At 44.5% G+C, this 18,515-nt stretch overlaps 3 protein-coding genes across 5 annotated transcripts; 2 read left to right on the top strand and 1 right to left on the bottom strand.

Moving 5' to 3' along the window:
* The first annotated feature begins 233 nt into the window (after positions 1–233).
* Pop2 lies at positions 234–6,011 on the top strand. Of its 3 annotated transcripts, none has more exons than XM_064689193.1 (5): positions 234–623; positions 1,488–1,562; positions 2,627–2,973; positions 3,050–3,467; positions 4,083–4,280. In XM_064689193.1, exons 1-5 carry the CDS (start codon positions 615–617, stop codon positions 4,155–4,157), a joined length of 924 nt encoding a protein of 307 aa, XP_064545263.1. In that variant the 5' UTR covers positions 234–614; the 3' UTR covers positions 4,158–4,280. The 3 variants fall into 3 exon arrangements, with proteins under 3 accessions (XP_064545263.1, XP_064545262.1, XP_064545264.1); XM_064689192.1 differs by lacking the exon at positions 4,083–4,280 and adding an exon at positions 5,431–6,011 and having other exon boundaries at positions 237–623; XM_064689194.1 differs by lacking the exons at positions 1,488–1,562; positions 4,083–4,280 and adding an exon at positions 5,431–6,011 and having other exon boundaries at positions 239–623.
* A 431-nt stretch (positions 6,012–6,442) lies between these two features.
* Positions 6,443–15,840, top strand: Ptip (PAX transcription activation domain interacting protein). Its single transcript, XM_064689130.1, has 7 exons — positions 6,443–6,821; positions 7,513–9,885; positions 10,495–11,037; positions 11,104–12,823; positions 12,925–14,274; positions 14,340–14,568; positions 14,638–15,840. The coding sequence occupies exons 1-7, from the start codon at positions 6,747–6,749 to the stop codon at positions 15,239–15,241; spliced, it is 6,894 nt and encodes a 2,297-aa protein (XP_064545200.1). The 5' UTR covers positions 6,443–6,746; the 3' UTR covers positions 15,242–15,840.
* Positions 15,841–16,305: 465 nt separating this feature from the next.
* Positions 16,306–18,500, bottom strand: Nprl3 (GATOR complex protein Nprl3). The gene has a single exon (XM_064689150.1). It carries the CDS (start codon positions 18,275–18,277, stop codon positions 16,346–16,348), a length of 1,932 nt encoding a protein of 643 aa, XP_064545220.1. The 5' UTR covers positions 18,278–18,500; the 3' UTR covers positions 16,306–16,345.
* Positions 18,501–18,515: the final 15 nt, after the last annotated feature.

Here is an 18,515-nt window from a genome sequence, read left to right on the forward strand (position 1 = left end):
AATGGCCTTTTCTCAAACAAATTTAACCAAATTTGTAATATTTACAGAATTTGCCATTTTGAGCTGCATACCGCGCGTAAAAACTACACAGCTGTAAGTTAGGCATTGCCAGTTCAACCACTAGCAGCAGCGCCATCTATCTGATATGAATTTAAATGTACAGCTTTTAAAACAAAGTAATACGCATATTGTAAAATTAAACCCAGTAAGTCATTGATTATGAAAATATTTTTGCTTGTTTATTTTAAATACACATTCACAGTTATACATAGCTATACAAAATTCCAAAAAAAGAGCCACAAGTTATTGTGCAGCCCCAGGTTTTTGTCTCTCGGTTTCTCGCTGTGCAACACTAGAAACATTGCGCACTTTTTAACACTTACACAGATTCATTTCTTTCATTATGGCAATTTAACATAAACAACATTCACGCCAACTAATTTATTTAACGCCACAGTCATCGCTCAAACACCGGACTTCATTTCTGTTGTCATTCTCGAAAACGCGCTATAAACGTTAATTGCAGCAATATAAATAAAACCAGAAATCGGAAAAGTGAAACTCATTCGGCAACAGCAGCCAAAAAAAGCATTTTGTAAAACAACAAGCATACTATGAAATGGGTAAGTTTCCAGAGGCAAGGCAATGCCAATTCATATGTATATTTTTTAGGCCATTTGGCAGGCATAAGGGCTTCCTTGTTTCAGCGGTGGCGGCCTTCGATTTTTTTATGTTAAACTGCACACATTTCCCATATGCGTGTATTGCATACATACACACTTGTGTGTGGCGAGTGGCTGTCTCACGCATACAGTTGCACCCATACATGCATCCATATACATATGTATAAAAAAAAAGAGCGGTTGCAGTTTTAACAGAACTTTTGTTGTCGTTCCGAAGCGCGGCAAAATGTGGTCGCTGGAATTAGCCGTGACCCAGTTTAAAAGTGTGCTACCAACCGTCTTATGTTATGTATTTAGTTAACATTAAAACAAATGTAGCTAGTGTTAGTGCAATTTCAGGTATCGTCATTATTTTGCACTTCGCATGACCTTTAACCACACCCCTTGCAGAAGAATCCACTGCTTGAAAGGCTTTCAACATATGTATGCGCATATGTGAGTGTCATCTCTAATAGTGTAATGACACTTGTGAGTTCTTCCTTTTTGTCTTTTACTCTTGCAAAGGCAACTGTCACATTGAAGCGAGATAGCATGATAAGACAAGTCAATTTCTTTGAATATAAATTTCAGAACATAGTTTCCTATTTTGCGAGGATTATTATTTTTATATAATAAGATTGTTTCTACCAGTTTCCGTTGACTTCAACTAACGGTCGATATTTAGTTGATTAAAAATTACAAATTTCGCTAGCCTTGAAGTCAACGTTACTCAACGTTCTCTTACAGGCAATGCACTAAACAGCTCACAGAATTAAAAACAAATTATAAAAACAAAAAACACAAAAAAAAAAAACTTATACATAGCTTAAGGTTAACTTTGGTGAGAAGGTGGCTGAAGCGGCTCTGCAGCGGCAGCAACAGGCGGCGACCGTCGACGATGTAAGTAACGCCCGTAACTCCCAATCACAAAGTAAACCAATCCAACAATTATATATTTTATATATACAATTTCTCTTTTGCCATTTTGTTTTTTACGTGTATTTGTTTTCTTAAGCAGCTAGCAAAATTTTAGCACCTCTTAACTTCAGAATTGGCTACAAATTTGCACCCCACGAAAAAAAAACCAAAAATTAAACAAAAATCAATTTTCTTTAATTCCGACTGTCTTAACCAATTGGCCTGGCTACTTCGTATTTCTTTATGTTGCTAACATCCCAATTTATAATACACTATTTAGTAGACATGAATACTCGATACACACTCAAATGGAGCCCTGTAGAAAACGAAAATCAAATATTTTGAACCGATCATCAGAAGATAGGAGAGAGATAGAAGATCCCGTGCAGATCAATCGAACGCACGCATTGATTCCATGATATAGTGGTCCGATGTTGATCAATATTATCTTTGAAATTAGGACTAACTGTTTATTTTGGTTGAGATATCTTAAGAAATCAAACTGTTTTAAGCAAAAACTAATGCTTCGGCCTATTCTTTGCTCATGTATAAAAAGCAAGATACATATCTTGGCCAAGATACAAATATATTTCGATAATCAATCAAGTTTTTCATGCAAGAACTTGATTTTTGACTGATAGTTCCCATGACAGCTAATCCGCATCCGATTAGTGCTCCGTCAGATATGCAAAAACAAGGCAAATCGATGCCAAATTTGGATCGAGATCTGCGAGAATAGTTAGACCAACAAACAGGACGTACAAACGGCTAGATCGAGTCGGCTGTTGATGCTATTTAAGAATATTTGTATATATATATGTAGGGCCGGAGATATCTTTGTCTAGAAATTCGAAAATATAATATTCAATAACGAAAAATAAAATTCGAATGAATACGAATGGCTATGAATAGTTCCTAATCATATTCGAATCATTCAAATGGGCTCCAACAACCGCAACACAAACATTCACATATTTTCACAAATATATATATTTTTCAGAAGGTGTTATTCAAAGCTAATCAAAAATTTGCGCCCCAATTTACAGACAATGCCCTCGGCCATTAGTGGCGGCGCGCATGGGCAAGTGCATATACCCAGCAATGAGGAGTGCGGCATACGAGACGTGTGGAAACATAATCTTGAGGAGGAATTTCGCACCATACGAAAGGTAGTGCAAAAATATCATTTTGTTGCAATGGATACGGAATTTCCAGGAGTTGTGGCGCGACCCGTTGGCGAATTTCGATCAACGGCCGATTATCATTATCAATTGCTGCGCTGCAATGTGGATTTGCTGAGGATCATACAGCTGGGACTGACATTCATGGATGACGATGGCAAAACGCCCCCGGGCTACTCCACATGGCAATTCAATTTCAAGTTCAATCTTAGGTGAGCTGTGTGTGTGTTGCCTAGGCAACACATATAATGATTCATATTTGGTAATTCTCATCTTGTTGTATTGCAGCGAGGATATGTATGCGCAGGACTCTATTGATCTACTGCAAAACTCGGGCATACAATTCAAGAAGCATGAAGAGGATGGCATTGATCCAATTGATTTTGCCGAGCTTCTAATGAGCTCCGGCATTGTGCTAATGGATAATATCAAATGGCTTTGCTTTCACTCCGGCTATGATTTTGGCTATCTGCTAAAGCTGCTCACCGATCAGAATCTGCCCGCGGATGAGAGTGACTTTTTTGAGCTGCTGCACATCTATTTTCCCAACATCTTTGATATCAAATATCTGATGAAGTCGTGCAAGAATCTAAAGGGCGGCCTGCAGGAAGTCGCCGATCAGCTGGAGCTGCGACGCGTCGGGCCACAGCATCAGGCCGGCTCGGATGCGCTGCTAACGGGCATGGCCTTCTTCAAAATGCGTGAGGTACAACACACATTTGGTATACACTTTGACATTGAAGAGCCTTGCGCATTCTTTCCCCATGTGCTTGAGCACGCCATGCACCTTAAGTCGGTTGTCACGGTCAGCTTGCGTAGCAACAATGTTACCATCACCAGTGGCAGCTACGACGACAGCGACAACAGCAGCTGCAGCAATCCCAGCACAGCAGCAACAACAACAACAAACGGCGATAGCAACAACGATCTGACCATGAGTCAACTATTGTCCCGCTCTCAGTCGCTACGCTTTTCCATAACGGTCTACACGCGCACCGTAACGCCGCCGCCCTTGACTGCAGCACAGAGCATTTTGGGTCCAGGCAACAGCAGCATCAACAGCGAGCATAATTAATGCGCCTCCTGTTGCTGCTGTTGCCATTGTTGCTATTGTTGCAATTCTGTGTGTTGTTGCTGCTGTGCTGTACGATTGCAACTAACTCGCTTTTCCCCAACATTACTTATCCATTTATCAGTTTTTAAGGTTAAATGTTGTCATAATTTTACCACGAATCTCATTTCATTCTCATGTACATAGTTTCCTTCTTTTTTTTTTTTGATTTTGGTTTTCTCATTATGTACTTATAATACTCCTAATTAGCTTTTAGACGCCGCTGGACACATACGAAATGCATTTTATTTGTTATGCTGCATGCAACGCATTTTCATCGGCTAATCCTAACCCTACAACACATTTTGTAAAATCCAAAACTTAAATTGGATGATGGAAAACTAAAAAAAAAACCGTACTGAAACGTTTTCTAATTAGTAACAGTTGTTTAAATCATGTGAAACATGTCTTTAATTTGTTAATTTTGAAACAAAAAGCAAAAAACTTAAACAAAAAAATAACCAAAAAAAAAAAACATTACGCAACGAATTGCTGAATTTGAATAGAAAATTAAATGAATTGAAATTCAATTTTCTTTTTCATTATTGTTGATCATTTCTGGTTTCTGGGCTTTACACTTACACATTTATACGCATCCTTATCACACACTTTTCTGTATTGCTCACATTTACCTGCCTGAAATTAATTAATATATCATTTTTTAATCAACAGCTGCTTCCACTTGCTTACAAATATTCAATAAGCTGTCACAACTCATTTGCTTTAATATTTGCTTTCTCAGATTTAACAAACATTTTTTTTTATTTTTGATATTTGATAAAATGATCGATTATTATTGAACATTTCTCTCTATATATTTATTGTTTATAGTTGATAGTTTAGAGAAAGATTGTCTGATAATTCTTGTATATGTCTATATATTTTTTTTTTAACTTACCTAGTCGCAACCTATTTTGGTGGATAAACTCCATCTAAAAGTTGGTATTTGATATCGTTGTTTCCAATTCTTAATATTTATATTTTCTAACTATGTAAGATTTGCACGTGAAGTGTTTTAGTTTTAAGCTGGTGCCATATTTTTTTTCAATTTTTTTAACACATTGTTTCTAATACCTAAGCGTATTTTTTGTTTCTATAATTTTAAGCGATATGGAAAAATGCTTCCGTGCAGATTCCACTGCATTGTGAATGTTGAGTATAGCAAGTGTTTAACCCGTTAACTAATTATGTAAAAAAAAAAAAAAAATTTAAAAAAATACCCGAAGCAAAATTACAAAATTAATATCGAATCAAAAAGACAACACAAATTGGTAAATGGTATGTAACTTGAAATTTATTTAACACCTTTCTAACGTATCTTTAAACTGAACTGAAACAACTCTACTTTGAACTAGTTCACATACTTCACATTCCATACATCTTGTCCATGTCCATGTCGCTTACCACACGCTTCACTAACTAACAAAAAAAACACACGTATACTAACCCGATCCATACAAGATTTGTAAACTCAGCTGCTGCTTTGCCAAATGTAACTCTTTTTAACTGAGATAAATGATATTGCATTACTGAAATATCCTGTTTTGCCCACTTGCAGATGTTCTTTGAAGATAATATCGATCATGCCAAATATTCGGGACACTTATACGGTCTGGGCACCTCGTTCATTGTGAATGGCACCAATTTCCACGAGAGCAACGGCGAATCGAACAGCGCCTCATGATTTATCCTGATGAAGAACGCCGTCGTGCATGACAAGAAATTCGAACAAGTTGCTGGAGCTGCTGCATCATCATCATCGGCTGCTGCTGCCTCTCTCCCAGCCCAGTTATGAGTAGAGGCAACATTCACTACATTCAACAACCGCATCGTTAGAAAAAATAATCCAAACATCCACAATTAAGCTATTGCAATACAAAACAATTTACTTACACGAGATTTTCTATGCTTTTAAAGAAAGTTTCCACACTCTGTAGATGTTTTACAACAAATTTAAAAACATTAAAAAAAAAAACTATAACTAAAAACAGTTAAATTTAAGCGAAACAGAAAAATTACCTTTGTTAAGGAATCACTATCAAGATCTGTATGTCTTAAATGTGTTAAGAAACAAATTATGAAAAATAAGCTAATATGTATAGGCCAACGTGTATTTGTATAAAAAAAAAAAACAACAAATCAATATATTTAAACATTTTAAATTAGAAATTTTTAGAGCATTTTACTAGATTTTGCCGATTTAAGCTATATCTTCCATCAACATGTTGTAAAAATCATATTAAGATTTCCCATACGATCGTTTTTGCGTCTCGCGAATATTTTCCACATAACTAGCCCTGAGCCTTCCTGCAAGCTTTGGTCAAATTACACTTACCGCTTTGATCTTTGTCCTGGATCCTTTCTGAAGTCCTCCCAGCCCGCTCTGCTCTCACCTGGTTCCGAAAGGCAAATGAAAAACGTATACTTATACGCGCTCCTTTTATAGAAAAAATCGTTAACATTCCATTCTGTTAACTCTTAAGTTATCGAGCACAGCTGGTGTAACTGGTGTCTTACTATCGATTCGCTTCCTTTAGGTATCGATGTAAAGCATCACTACAATCGATTTGGCTCACATCGCTAGCGTTGGTTTTTGTTGCATACAAAAGACGGATGGGTCCCGTAAAGTATACAAGAATACGAAAAATTAAGCCTTTAATTCGATGAATTTTAACAAATCAAGCGGTTATTCTGTTATACGTTGTGATAGTTTCGAATTTTTACCGATCGCGAACGATGGGTGCCCAGTGAAAGTAAAGCTGAATGCATTTCCATTTCCATGTCCGCGGCAGCCGCAGCAACAACAAAAGCGAAACGAAAGAAAAGTGAAATTTGAGCAAAAGGAATAGCGCATGCTAGTCAAACAACAAAGAAATGGAAAATTTGAAAATCAGTGAAAAGTTATTCGAGGATGTGATATATTATGTGCTCGGCAGCTTGGATGATGAGGTAAACATTGAGATTCCGTGACGGGCTCGACCTAGGGCTGTACGTGCCCGCTGCTGTATTATTGGCATTGTGTGAGGTGCATGTGTGCGCGCGTGTGATGTGTATGTGTGTGTGCGCTGGTGCAGCTGTACAGGCTATAGGGTGAAATTAACTTAATGCAACTAACAAATATGCATTTAACGCATTCGTTTAGCAACAAGCAGTGTGCATTAACTCTAAATTAATTTCTGAATTACATGTGTGCAAATTTGCCAGTGCTGGCAACACAGGGAGTTTCAGGTTTAACATGTACAAATTCGCGCCATAAAATGTTGCCGGCAAATTTCTAGGTGTATGCGTGTGTGTGTGTGTGTTTACGTAGAGATGAGCCATATAATAGTACCTGTGACTAGCAGAACGAATCTTATGTATAGATATAATTATTTTTAAATTGTTTCCAAGTTACTATTTATTTGTAATTATTTTAGGCATTTAATTGAGCTGCTAATTGTTGCTAGACTATAGCCACTTATTATTTTATTTTAAATTATTAAATTGGCAAAATAAATATTATTCTGTAGACGAAGTTCAAGTTGTCACTGGTTCGGCACTGTTAAATATTGCTCATATCTAGCGCAGGCATATGTGAATGTGTGCAAATCATATGGAGAAAGCTGAACTGATTATTTGGTTTTTCTTATGACCCTTACAGAGCGAGAGATTGCTTAAGAACGGCGGAGCGCAATCGAAGCTTTACCTTTCGGACCAAATAACGCATTTAATATGTGCCAGCAACTACTCCGAAGAGGAGCTCTCCATGAATCTGGACCTCTACAATGTGATACCTGTGAGCGAGCAATGGATCTCGCACAGCGCCAAACTGGGTCGCATGGCCTCCACGCGTGCCTTCGATCCAAGTCAGCCGCGTTTCTTGCGCGGCATACGAGTCGCCATCACCAATGTGGTGGCTAGCGATCGCCGGCGCCTCTATGCGATGCTTACCTACCATGGTGCCGTTGTCACCCACACGCATGGAGCCACCAATACGCATCTGGTATGCGGCGCCGCCACCGGCAACATTTACAATAAAGCGCTGGCGCTGCCCAAAAATGCCATGAACATTGTCACGCCTGACTGGGTCACTGATTGCCTCAAATTCAAGAGCTGTCTGCCTTGTGAGCCCTATCATCCCAGATTGCTAAAGCCCATCGAGAAGCAGCGCACCCAAAAGCAGCAACAGCAGCAACAACAACAGCAGCAGCAACAAAATCTGCAGCAGCAACAGCAGCATCAACAACAGCAGCAGCAATTACAACAGCAATTGGCACAACAGCAGCAGCATCAACAACAACAACAACAGCAACATTTAGTACAACAATTGCCACAACAGCAACAACAACAACAGCCAGCTGCAACACAGCTATCTGATATACTAGGCTTTGGGGACGATAGCGCTGCGCAGAGTATCGCTAGCATTAAATCCCAACTGCAGGCATCGGCAGAGCGTGCTGCAGCTGAACAGCAGCAGTTGCAGCAGCAACATCTGCCACAGCCAGCGCAACAGCAAGTTGTCTTTGTGCGGCCACGCAACATGCAGCAGCAGGGCGCACCACAAGCGCCACCACCACCGCCGCCACCCTCGCCGCAGCAGCAGCAACAACAACAAATCATAATACAGCAACAAAAAATCATACCAGCTAATCTGCAGCAACAGCAGCAACAACAACAACAGATCAAAAACATTTTGCAGCAGCAGCGACAAATAAAGAACACACAACAGCAACAACAGCAGCAACTGCAACTAATGCAGCAACAGGAGCAACAACAACAACAACAGCAGCAGCAACAACAGCAGCAGCAACAACAACAGCAGCAGCAACAACAACAGCAGCAGCAACAGCAATTAATACTCCAGCAGCAGCAACAACAACAACAATCTCGTCTGCCTACAACACCCACCATGCCACAACCACCTATGCCCAGTGGACGACAAACGCCGCGTACGCCACAGCCAGCGACAACACCACAGCCCGTGCAATCACCGCAGCAGCAAGTGGGACAACAGCAACAAGTGCCGCAACAACAACAACAACCGTCCGTGTCAGTCTCGCCCCAAATGTTGCATCAGCACATAATGAACAAGCAGCAAATGTTGCAACAGCAGCAAATGCAACTGCATCAGCACATACAAAATGGCCAGAGCCTGACACCACAACAACAGGCGTTGCAGCGGCAGATACAGCAACAGCAGCAACTGTTGCAGCAGCAAATGCAGATGCAGCAAATGCAACAACAGCAACAACCGCAGCAGCAATCACCACGCATGGTTCAAAATCGTTCGCCAGTCATGCCACCCGGCACGCCCTCCCCTTCGCTGCAGCAGCAGCAACACTTGGTTGCGAGCAGCAGCAACATGTTACCGCCTCAGTCACCACGACAATTGCAATCGCCAGCGCCACAAATGACGCCGCCTCCGCCGCCCTCACCACAGAGCGCACAGCAGCACTTGCGCCAACAGCAACAACAATTGCAACAGAGTCGCCAACAGCAGCAGCAGCAGCACATGATGGGCTCCCCGCAACAACAGCCGCCCACGGCCATGATGTCGCCACAACAGCAACCATTCCAACAGCCAGTGCATCAGCAACAACGCATGCAGCTGCAGCAGCAACAACAACAGCTCGCACAGCAGCAGCAGCAACAAAGTCCACAGCACATTTCAGCGCCGCAGTCACCTCAAATTTCGCAAACGCCACCCATGGCTAGCAAACAACAACAGCAGCAACCAGCTCAGCACCCGCAGCAGCAGCAGCAACAGCAATCCTTTGTGCAGCCCATCGATCCCACGGATCCCGTGCAAGTTGCTCAAGTGCTCAGTCGTTCTACACTAAGCAGCAATCAGGATTCACTGATTATGCGCCAGCAGCAGTTAAAGCAACAACAGCTGCAGCAACAACAGCAGCAACAACAACAACAACAGCAGCAACAACAGCAGCAGCAACAACAAATGCCACAACAACATACGCCCTCGCCACGACAGTCGCCTTTGCATCAACAGCAATCAACACCACAACAACCAGAGAGGGTATGTACTAAAACCTATTCAAAGTATACAAATCTTAAGCTGCACGCTGCGAAATACCCTGTACTCTGTTAACAATCTTACATAATTGTGTATCGCATTCGTACTTGGGGCAACAGGAGAGTGTCTCTCCGTTGACTTTCTGTTGCCCGCGGTGATGCTTTTCAAATTGTTGTCGCATAGATTGTCGAAAAATAATTCTCAATTAAGAAACTAAAATATGTACATATAAGAAAAACAAAAGATTTCGCATCACTATCACTTTTTCCTATCTACTTAACACTCTATATACATATGTAATATAAATTTCCTTACATTATTAATAACTTTTTCTTTTTTCCTGTTTATTGTATTTTTTAATATAATATAGTAAATTAAGATTATTTTTAATTTTAACGAACCCCTTCCAATCACACTGGCAAATTTAGCTGATTCCTATATAAAATTAAATTTTAGGAAAATGGTAAATAGTATTTAAAGACTGAGATATTTTCTCTAATCCTGCCTGGGAACCGAAAGTTTCTTATTACGTGTGACTCAGGATTCTTATAATTTTTCTTATGTTATATTACATAAAAGAAAATGCTAATTTCTATCCTTTTTCTGCCTTAGCCGTTACAGCAGCTGCAACCACAGCAGCAGCAACAGCCACCACAAATGGCACAGCAACTTGGACCTGGACAGCAGCAGCAACAGGTCATAACCCAGCGGCACGTGATAAACACTTCAACGGCGCAGGGACAGCAACTAATACAGAGTCATATGATGAGCATACAGCAGCAACAGCAAAAGCAACAGCAAATGTTGCAGCTGCAACAGCAACAGCAGCAGCAACAGCAGCAGCAACAGCAAATGATACCTCAGCAGCAGCCACAACAGCAGCAACTGCCACAACAGCAGCAACTGCCACAGCAGCAGCAACAACAGCTACCACCTCAGCAGCAGCAGCAGCAACAACAACAGCAACAAGTACAGTTCACGCAGCAACAAAACATAGCTTTGGGCACAGGTGGTCAGGTGCGCATCATACAGCAGACAATACAACCACCGCAACAACAGCAACAGCTGCTTGGACAACAGTTTGCGCCGCAACAACAACAAGCACCACAACAACAGCAGCAGCAACAAGTATTGCCACAGCAGCCGCAGCAACATGTATGTATATTAATTATTAAATGTACATAAAAATATTTCATTAATTTATCTTCAAATTACCTTTAGCCAATGCAACAACAGCAACAACAACAACCACCACCAGCCATGCAGACCAAAAAATTCATCATCAGTCAGCAGCAATTCAGTCAGCTCAGCGCGCAGCAGCAGCAGCAAATATTAGCGCAGAATCAGCAAAACCAAAATGTGTTCATTGTGAATTCCACAAATCTGTCACAGCAACAACAGCAGCAGCAGCAACAACTTGTGCAGCAGCGACAACTATTGCAACAGCAGCAACAGCAACAGTTGCCACCGAATCAAATGATGTTGCCGCAGCAGCAATCGCCGCAGCAACAGCAGGCACCGCCTCAAATGCAACAGCAGCTAATAACACAGCAGCAACAACAGCAGCGACTACAAATGCAACAGCAACAACCGCAACAGCAGCAACAACAAATTGTGATAAATCAACAAGTCATCAGCGATCCGCAGCGTTTGCAATACTTGCAGCAGCAACAACAATTGCTGCAGCAAAAACAGCAGCAACAACAACAGCAGCAGCAGCAACAACAACTCGTTGGGCCGCCACAACAGCAGCAGCAGCAAATTCTCATACAGCAGCAACAGCCAGTGGCACAGCAGCAACAGCAGCAGCCGCCACAGCAAATCATGCAACAAGTGCTCATAAAGCAACAACATTTGCCACAACGTACGCCACCGCCGCAATCGCCACAGCAGCAACAGCAACAGTTGATGCTGCAGCAGCAATCGCCACAGCATCACGCACAGCTGCAACAGCAGCAGGCGCACTGGTCCCCGCAGAGTCCTGTGACAAATCAGCTGCCACCCACAACGCCTGGCACGCCCACCACAAGCATGGGCATGCAATCACCGTTGCCTGGCACGCCCACAACTCCGCAACAGCAACAGCAGGCGCCACAGCAATTTGCACCACGCGGACTGCGCCCACAAACACCTTGGCCCGCACAACAGCAGCCACCACCGTCACAACAACAACAACAACAGCAGCAACAACAACAACAACAACAGCTTGTGCTGCCACCGCCGCAGCAGCAACAGCAGCAGCGCCAACTAATACATCTGGACGAGAAGACGCATGCGCATTTCATGTCGCTAGATGCACACAAACGTGCCGAGTACATTACGAAACTGAATCAGAACAAGCCACGTGTCATGCTGCGCCAGCAGGTGGCCTATCAACCACGCCCCGGTGCGCCCGGTAGCGTGGTGGCCACACGTGCACCGGGGCCAGTGCCGGTGCCTGGACCAGGCACTTCGCACATTATTGTGCAGAGCCAAATGCCAGGTGGACTTACGCAGCAAGAGCAAATGCTCTGGCTGCAGCAGCAGGGCACACGTCCAGTGGTAGTGCGTGCGGGCGGCGCGCCTGGACTCAGTCCCATTACCCAGCAACAACAACAGCCTGGTGGAGCACCTCAACAGCTACCTCAGCAGCAGCAGCAGCAACAATTTAATCCCAATGATCCCAGCCAGCAAATGTTGCTGCAACGCCAACAGCTGCGCGTGCAACAGATACCCATGCAACAGGCGCCGGCGCCGCAGCTGGGCAAGCAGACCGTGCAGCTCATCACCGGTCCCAATGGCCAGCTAATCGAACAGCAAACCATTGTTCAGCAGCAGGCCCAGCAACAGCAGCAGCAGCCGCCGACACCAGGCACGCCCACCACACCAGGAACAGGCGTTGTTGTTGGTGGCGCCACAGGTGGCAATATTATGACGCAAACACTGGTCATGCCCGCAGCGGGTAAGTCACCTGTTTCATATATTTATATATAGCATATTATATATAGCATATTTCTTGTCAGAATTAGTTTACCCATGCAGCTTCTTCTCCTTTTTCTGCAGCGCCCGATGGACAACAGCAGCAACAGACGCCGCAGCAGATGAATTTGAAAACGAAAACCGCTTTGGCCAACATGTTGAGCAATCGGCTGGGCAACAATGGAACACAGGTGCCGCCTCAACAGCAGCAACTGCTTTCCATGAGCGATGTCCAGCAGCAGCAGCAACAACAACAACAGCAGCAAATTGTGCAACAAGTTGTTGTTAGCGGTGCCACACACCAGCAGCAGCAACAGTTGCTGCTGCAACAGCAGCAGCAGCAGCAACAACAACAGTTGGTCGCAGCGCAGCAACAGCAATTGGCAACTGGACCGCAGCAACATGTGGAGACACCATCTGCCGCTGGCGCGCTGCGCATGATGGGTCAACAGCATAATGCTGCTGTAGGCGTGCCTGGTCCGCCACGGACACAGCAGGAGCTAGTTCTGTTGCAACAGCAGCAACAACAACAGCAGCAGCAACAATTGCTGCAGCAGCATCCGCAGCAAATGCGACGTGTTGTCGGCGTGCCGCAGCAACAGTTGCCGCAACAGCATTTGGTGCAACAGCAAATTGTGGTCGCGCCGCAGGCCAACATACAGCAACAACAGCTGCCAGTGGGCGTTCCAGTGCAAGTAGCAGGCGGACCACCTCATGTCTACATGCAAGTGCGTCCCGGCCAGCCTCCCATACCGATGCCACCGCGTCCCCAGTTCTATGGCCACAATCCGAACTTGAAGCTGCCGGCTGATCTCTTCCTGGTCGGCTGCACCTTTTACATCGTTGAATACGACGAGACGGACAGCGATGAGCTGCCCATTTGGCTGGACACCATACGTCAGTTTGGCGGCGATATTGAGCGTGTCTATTGCGCCCGCGTGACGCACGTCATCTGCCGCACCCAGCGGCACGGCATGGTGATGCAGGCACTGCGCGATGCCAAACGCTGCGTGACCGCCTACTGGCTAAGCGACATCTGTTTAAAGCGACAGCTAATGCCACCGTGGCAGCCACTGCATTTGCCCTTCCCCAGCCAGTTTGGCTACCGAAAGCCACTGGAGCGCTACATTATCACATCGGAGGGCTTTGAGGGCGAGGAAGTTGTGCGGCTGCAGCAAATGGCCGAGGAATGTGGCGCCATTTACACCTCGTACCTGTCCAAGGTGAACACGCTGGTCGTCTGCAAGCAACTGGAGGGCAACAAATTCAATGCTGCCAAAGAGTGGAACATACCGATGGTAAATGCCCTCTGGCTCAGCGATGTGTGCATCGGAAATCTGAGCGGGCTCACCCAGTACGAAAATCCCAAATACCAGCAGTACAATCTGGTGGCGCCATTCCGCATCGAATGCAATCTGGTGCAGCATTTGCTGGGTAAGTAGTGCATCCATTAATTATCGATGGCACCCGGATTCATTGCTTGATCTTTTACTGTTTAGCCGCCTGGAAAGCGCCCATTAATCTCACCCAGGAGGCACACGAGCGTGTCAAGCGTCATCTTTCCGATCCGTATGCAAATGAACAGAAGATTAAGCGCCAAAAATTGTGCGTCTATCAGGAGCAGCTGCCAGAGCAAATCGTTTGCATTGAATATCCGCAGACTACAAAACCGCCCAAGGTCATCTTCTCACAGGTCGCCGATGCGGAGTCGCTCAAAAAGGCTGTCGAGTGAGTCGATGACAATTGATTTAAATGGCCTAATTATAATTGACATGTTTTTATTTCAATTTCGTACAGACTTCTGGGCGGCATTGTTGTGGACAGTCCCATGGATGCAACACATTTGGTCATGACGCGTGAAAGCCGCACCTGCAAACTGATTCAGGCCTGCTGCCATGTGGACTATGTGCTCAAGTCCACCTGGTTGGTGGACAGCGCCAAGGCCGGCAAGTTTGTGCCGCCGGATGAATATCATATTCGGCACATACCCGTCGATGAGAATCTGCAGTTCGATTTGGATGCTGTGCTGTGTGCGCCGACACGTTCTACACTATTTGCGGGCAGATACTTCTATGTAACGCCCGATGTATTTCCGGCACGCGATGAAATCATACGCATGATCGAATCTTCGGGCGGCAAGGTGGAGGCGAAACGACGCAGCGGTGCCGCCGTTGCAGAGGCGCAAGTCCAGGCGCCCGATTCTTATATCATTGTTACCTGCCCAACGGATATGCACTTGTGCGCGGATCTGACGCGACATGGCAATCCCAAGTGCCATATTGTCTCTACGGAGTTTGTGATGAGCTCCATATTGCGGCAACAGCTGGAAATTGAGCCCAATTTGATACCCTATTTGTACAACAACAACATTTCCAACAGCAGCAGTAACAACAAATCCTAGCGACAAGCTGTTCTCTACTTCTTGTTGCTTAAAGCTTGAGGCACGTTCAGGAAATTTTATAAACTTTGTTATATATCTATGTACATGTATGATAAGAATCCCATCCCATTTTCATCGAGCCTGTGAGCTGTGAATGCGAATCTAGTCCACATTGAAACTGATGAAAATTGGGTCACTAATCGGTTATATATATATATATCACAATCCCACATAAAGCAAGCTGGATCGTGTTATCAAAACTATTGATAAAACCCTTTGCTACAGCTATTTTTACACGCATTAACAAATGGTTTGCAGATAAACTGCAGATCGAGTCATTCAAGCGATCTATCACATCTATATAGTAGATAGTTACAACTAATTATAAGCAAAAAGTACATTTTTTATAAATATATATATATATTTTTATAAACTCATTAACTAGATGTAAGTATATATATTTATAATTCAATAGAGTATACGAAACGTTTCACAGAAATTTTAATCGGCTGGCTATTAGAATTTTAAGCACATTTCAATTTGGATATAGTCCATCGTCCAAATCCCCTAAATATTAGTTAGGTATACTCAACAAATAAAGCTTATGTTATATATGTGAATACTAGCAGGTTTTAATGGGATTTCTCCAGGCTTGATCGCTTTTTTAATTGTTGAGATTAGACATATTTTCCACCCATTTCCGTCGATTGACCAAGTGAAACGCATCAAATTTATTATGCAGATTTGAAGACGACCGATCGGGGTTTCTTTTCTTAAAAATTTAGTTTTACAGTTTACCACCCATTTTCCACCTATGTGAGTGTAATTTTTAAAAATATTTATTTTCCAAGCTTTGCTTGTAAGTACTGATGTCATAATGCAATTTTATTTATTAATATATATATTATTTCCATTGGTGTGAATTTATTCAAAATCACAGAAATACGTATTGATAAGTTTCTTTGGAGGAGGCAACTGAATAGACATTCATTCAGACATTCTCAAAAGTTCTTTAAGTATAAGCTTTAAGAATTTATCACCCACTTTCCTCCTGTATGGGTGGATTATGCGTAAAAGTGTGCTAATTACACTCAAATTGCATTTGGAATGCTCTTTATTATAAATCTATTTATTGTTGTACATGGATGCAATGGCCGGATCTTCTGTTTCGTATATGATCAGGACGTCGCGAAATTTGTCGAGCAGCTGCAGCAGCTGGGAACGGCGCAAATTCTCAAAGTACATAATCTCCTCTAGGTGATGCTCGCTCTTAAAGTAGCCCATCTGATAGAGCTTAACCAGCAGCGATAGATCATCCACGTTGAGGGAGGCGGGTATGCGGCGAATGGCGGCGCGATCCGCATCGTTGAAGACCTGCAGCAGCTCCTTGAGCTTCTGCTCGTCCTCCATGGAGTCGAGGCTATCGCAATTGTCCGTGCTCAGCGAGGCCGTCATGCTGAAGTTGGACTTGTGGCTGGACGACGGCTGCACAGCAATGTTGTCCGAGGCCAGGGAGTAGTGATCCTCGGGCACGCTGCGTCGATGTGCGTTCACGGGCATGGGCAGTGGTTGACTGGACATGCTCAGCATGGAGCCGCCATGCAATGGATCATCATCCCGATCGCGATTCGGCTCGTCCTCGGTGTGATTGCTGTCCTGTTCCTCCTCGGTGACGTTGCTGCCAGCCTGGGCACAGGACGCCGAGTCGCCGAATTCATCGTCGGCGTCGCTGGGCATGAACTGCACATAGGTGTGCAGCTGCATAAGCAAATGATGCTGCAGCATCCAGAGTACCATCTGGGCAAGTATGCCCTGGCGCGCCGGCTGTTGCAACGGCGTCGTCAGATGTCCAATGGACGTCGGCAGCGAGAAGTCCGAAATTACCTCAAACAGAGACATGCCCGCAAAGCGTGTGGAGAACTTCTCCACCAGATGCGACCTGGTGTGCAGCGGCGCATCCGGTGCTATCACATACACATTCGTCTCACAGAGTGGATAAATGATGGTCGCCTTGGCCCAGTAGACCAGATGCGAGACCAGCTTGTACACATGCTCAATGCTCAGATCCGCATTGGAAGCCATACTCTGCAGGCTGATCAGCGGATTATAAGCGTCCACCAGCTGCCAGAGCATGCGCGCCCCAGTCGGCGGCACACAGTCCAGCAGCTCCGCAAAGTCCACCAGCAGCAGCATGCCATGATAGGGCTTTAATGCGCGCAGACAACGATCTATGGTCTCCGGATCTACCATGCTGCCCTTCTTGTGAAGCTGATGCGCCTTGGCCGGCAGGCAGAAGGTCAACGTTAGATTCTGATTCAGAGTGGTGCTCAGCAGTCCCGTGGTGCAAAGATCATTGCAAATGGATTTTAGAGCCTGCGCCAAGCTGCAGCGCTCCGCGATCAGCTCCAGCGTGCGCTCCAGCGGCTGCTGTTGCTGTTCGTCGTGTGTACGTGCCATTAGAGCCGTCTGCTCGGTAAGGTAGCCGCTGCGCTGCTCCTCGAATTTGAGCGCCAGTCCCAGCCGCTTGCTCAGCTCATGGTAGCACTTGACAATGGAGTAGCTGGCCTGGGCGTGCAGTGCAAACACAATGTTGATGAGCATTTGTTGTTTCTTCGCCACAGCCACAGCTGCAGTGGCGGCAACGCCGGCAGCCGAAGATAAATTGCTGCCCGCACTTGGCGGAGCAGTGGCCACGGGCGTGGGCACCACACTGATCAGCGTGGGGTGGCTAACGAAGCGGACATCGTTCAGTTTTAGCTCAAATTTTTGATTGCACAATTGCGGCTTGACGGCAAACAGCGCGGAAAGCACATCGTCCGCAAAGCCCTGCAGCTGACCTGGGCCTTGGCTCTGGGTCTGCGTTTGGTGTGTGGCCGTTTGCAGCAGATCATCTGTGTGGGCGACGGCAAAGGGATTGCGCTTTTTGTTGACCAGCTCCTCGCGTGGCTCCTCTAGTTTGAGCGTTTGGCCGAGCGTCTGGTAAGGATAGCGATACAGCAGGCGATCACCCTTGCTGTCGAAATAAACAAGTATAACGGCCAATGGGTTCACCTCCATGGCATCATTATTTATTTATTTTCTATTAGGCCAAAAGATTATCAGCTGATGGTCGGAATTGTGTAAATAACAGTGTGGCATCGCCAAATATTTCGATTACAGTAAGAAATCGTTGCTTTAATGGTGCTGTAAGCCGACCACAATTATAACCTTTACAACACTAAGCTTCATTTATTACGTATATGGACTCGTTGCGCTGTAAACACCATAGCAGTGTCATTTGAGTAATTCGGTGGGT

The sequence above is a fragment of the Drosophila montana genome, unplaced genomic scaffold, assembly GCF_035044405.1.
Source record: "Drosophila montana isolate Dmon_TW-CO22-7 unplaced genomic scaffold, ASM3504440v1 contig_3217_1, whole genome shotgun sequence".
NCBI classification, from domain to species: domain Eukaryota; kingdom Metazoa; phylum Arthropoda; class Insecta; order Diptera; family Drosophilidae; genus Drosophila; species Drosophila montana.

Coding starts and splice junctions, on each gene's coding strand:
- Ptip (XM_064689130.1), top strand. CDS start 6,747: ATGGAAAATTTGAAAATCAGTGAAAAGTTATTCGAGGATGTGATATAT. Junction 6,822..7,512: donor TCGGCAGCTTGGATGATGAG/GTAAACATTGAG, acceptor TGACCCTTACAG/AGCGAGAGATTGCTTAAGAA. Junction 11,038..11,103: donor CACAGCAGCCGCAGCAACAT/GTATGTATATTA, acceptor AATTACCTTTAG/CCAATGCAACAACAGCAACA.
- Pop2 (XM_064689192.1), top strand. Junction 1,563..2,626: donor AGGCGGCGACCGTCGACGAT/GTAAGTAACGCC, acceptor CCCAATTTACAG/ACAATGCCCTCGGCCATTAG. Junction 3,468..5,430: donor CCTTCTTCAAAATGCGTGAG/GTACAACACACA, acceptor GCCCACTTGCAG/ATGTTCTTTGAAGATAATAT.
- Nprl3 (XM_064689150.1), bottom strand. CDS start 18,277: ATGGAGGTGAACCCATTGGCCGTTATACTTGTTTATTTCGACAGCAAG.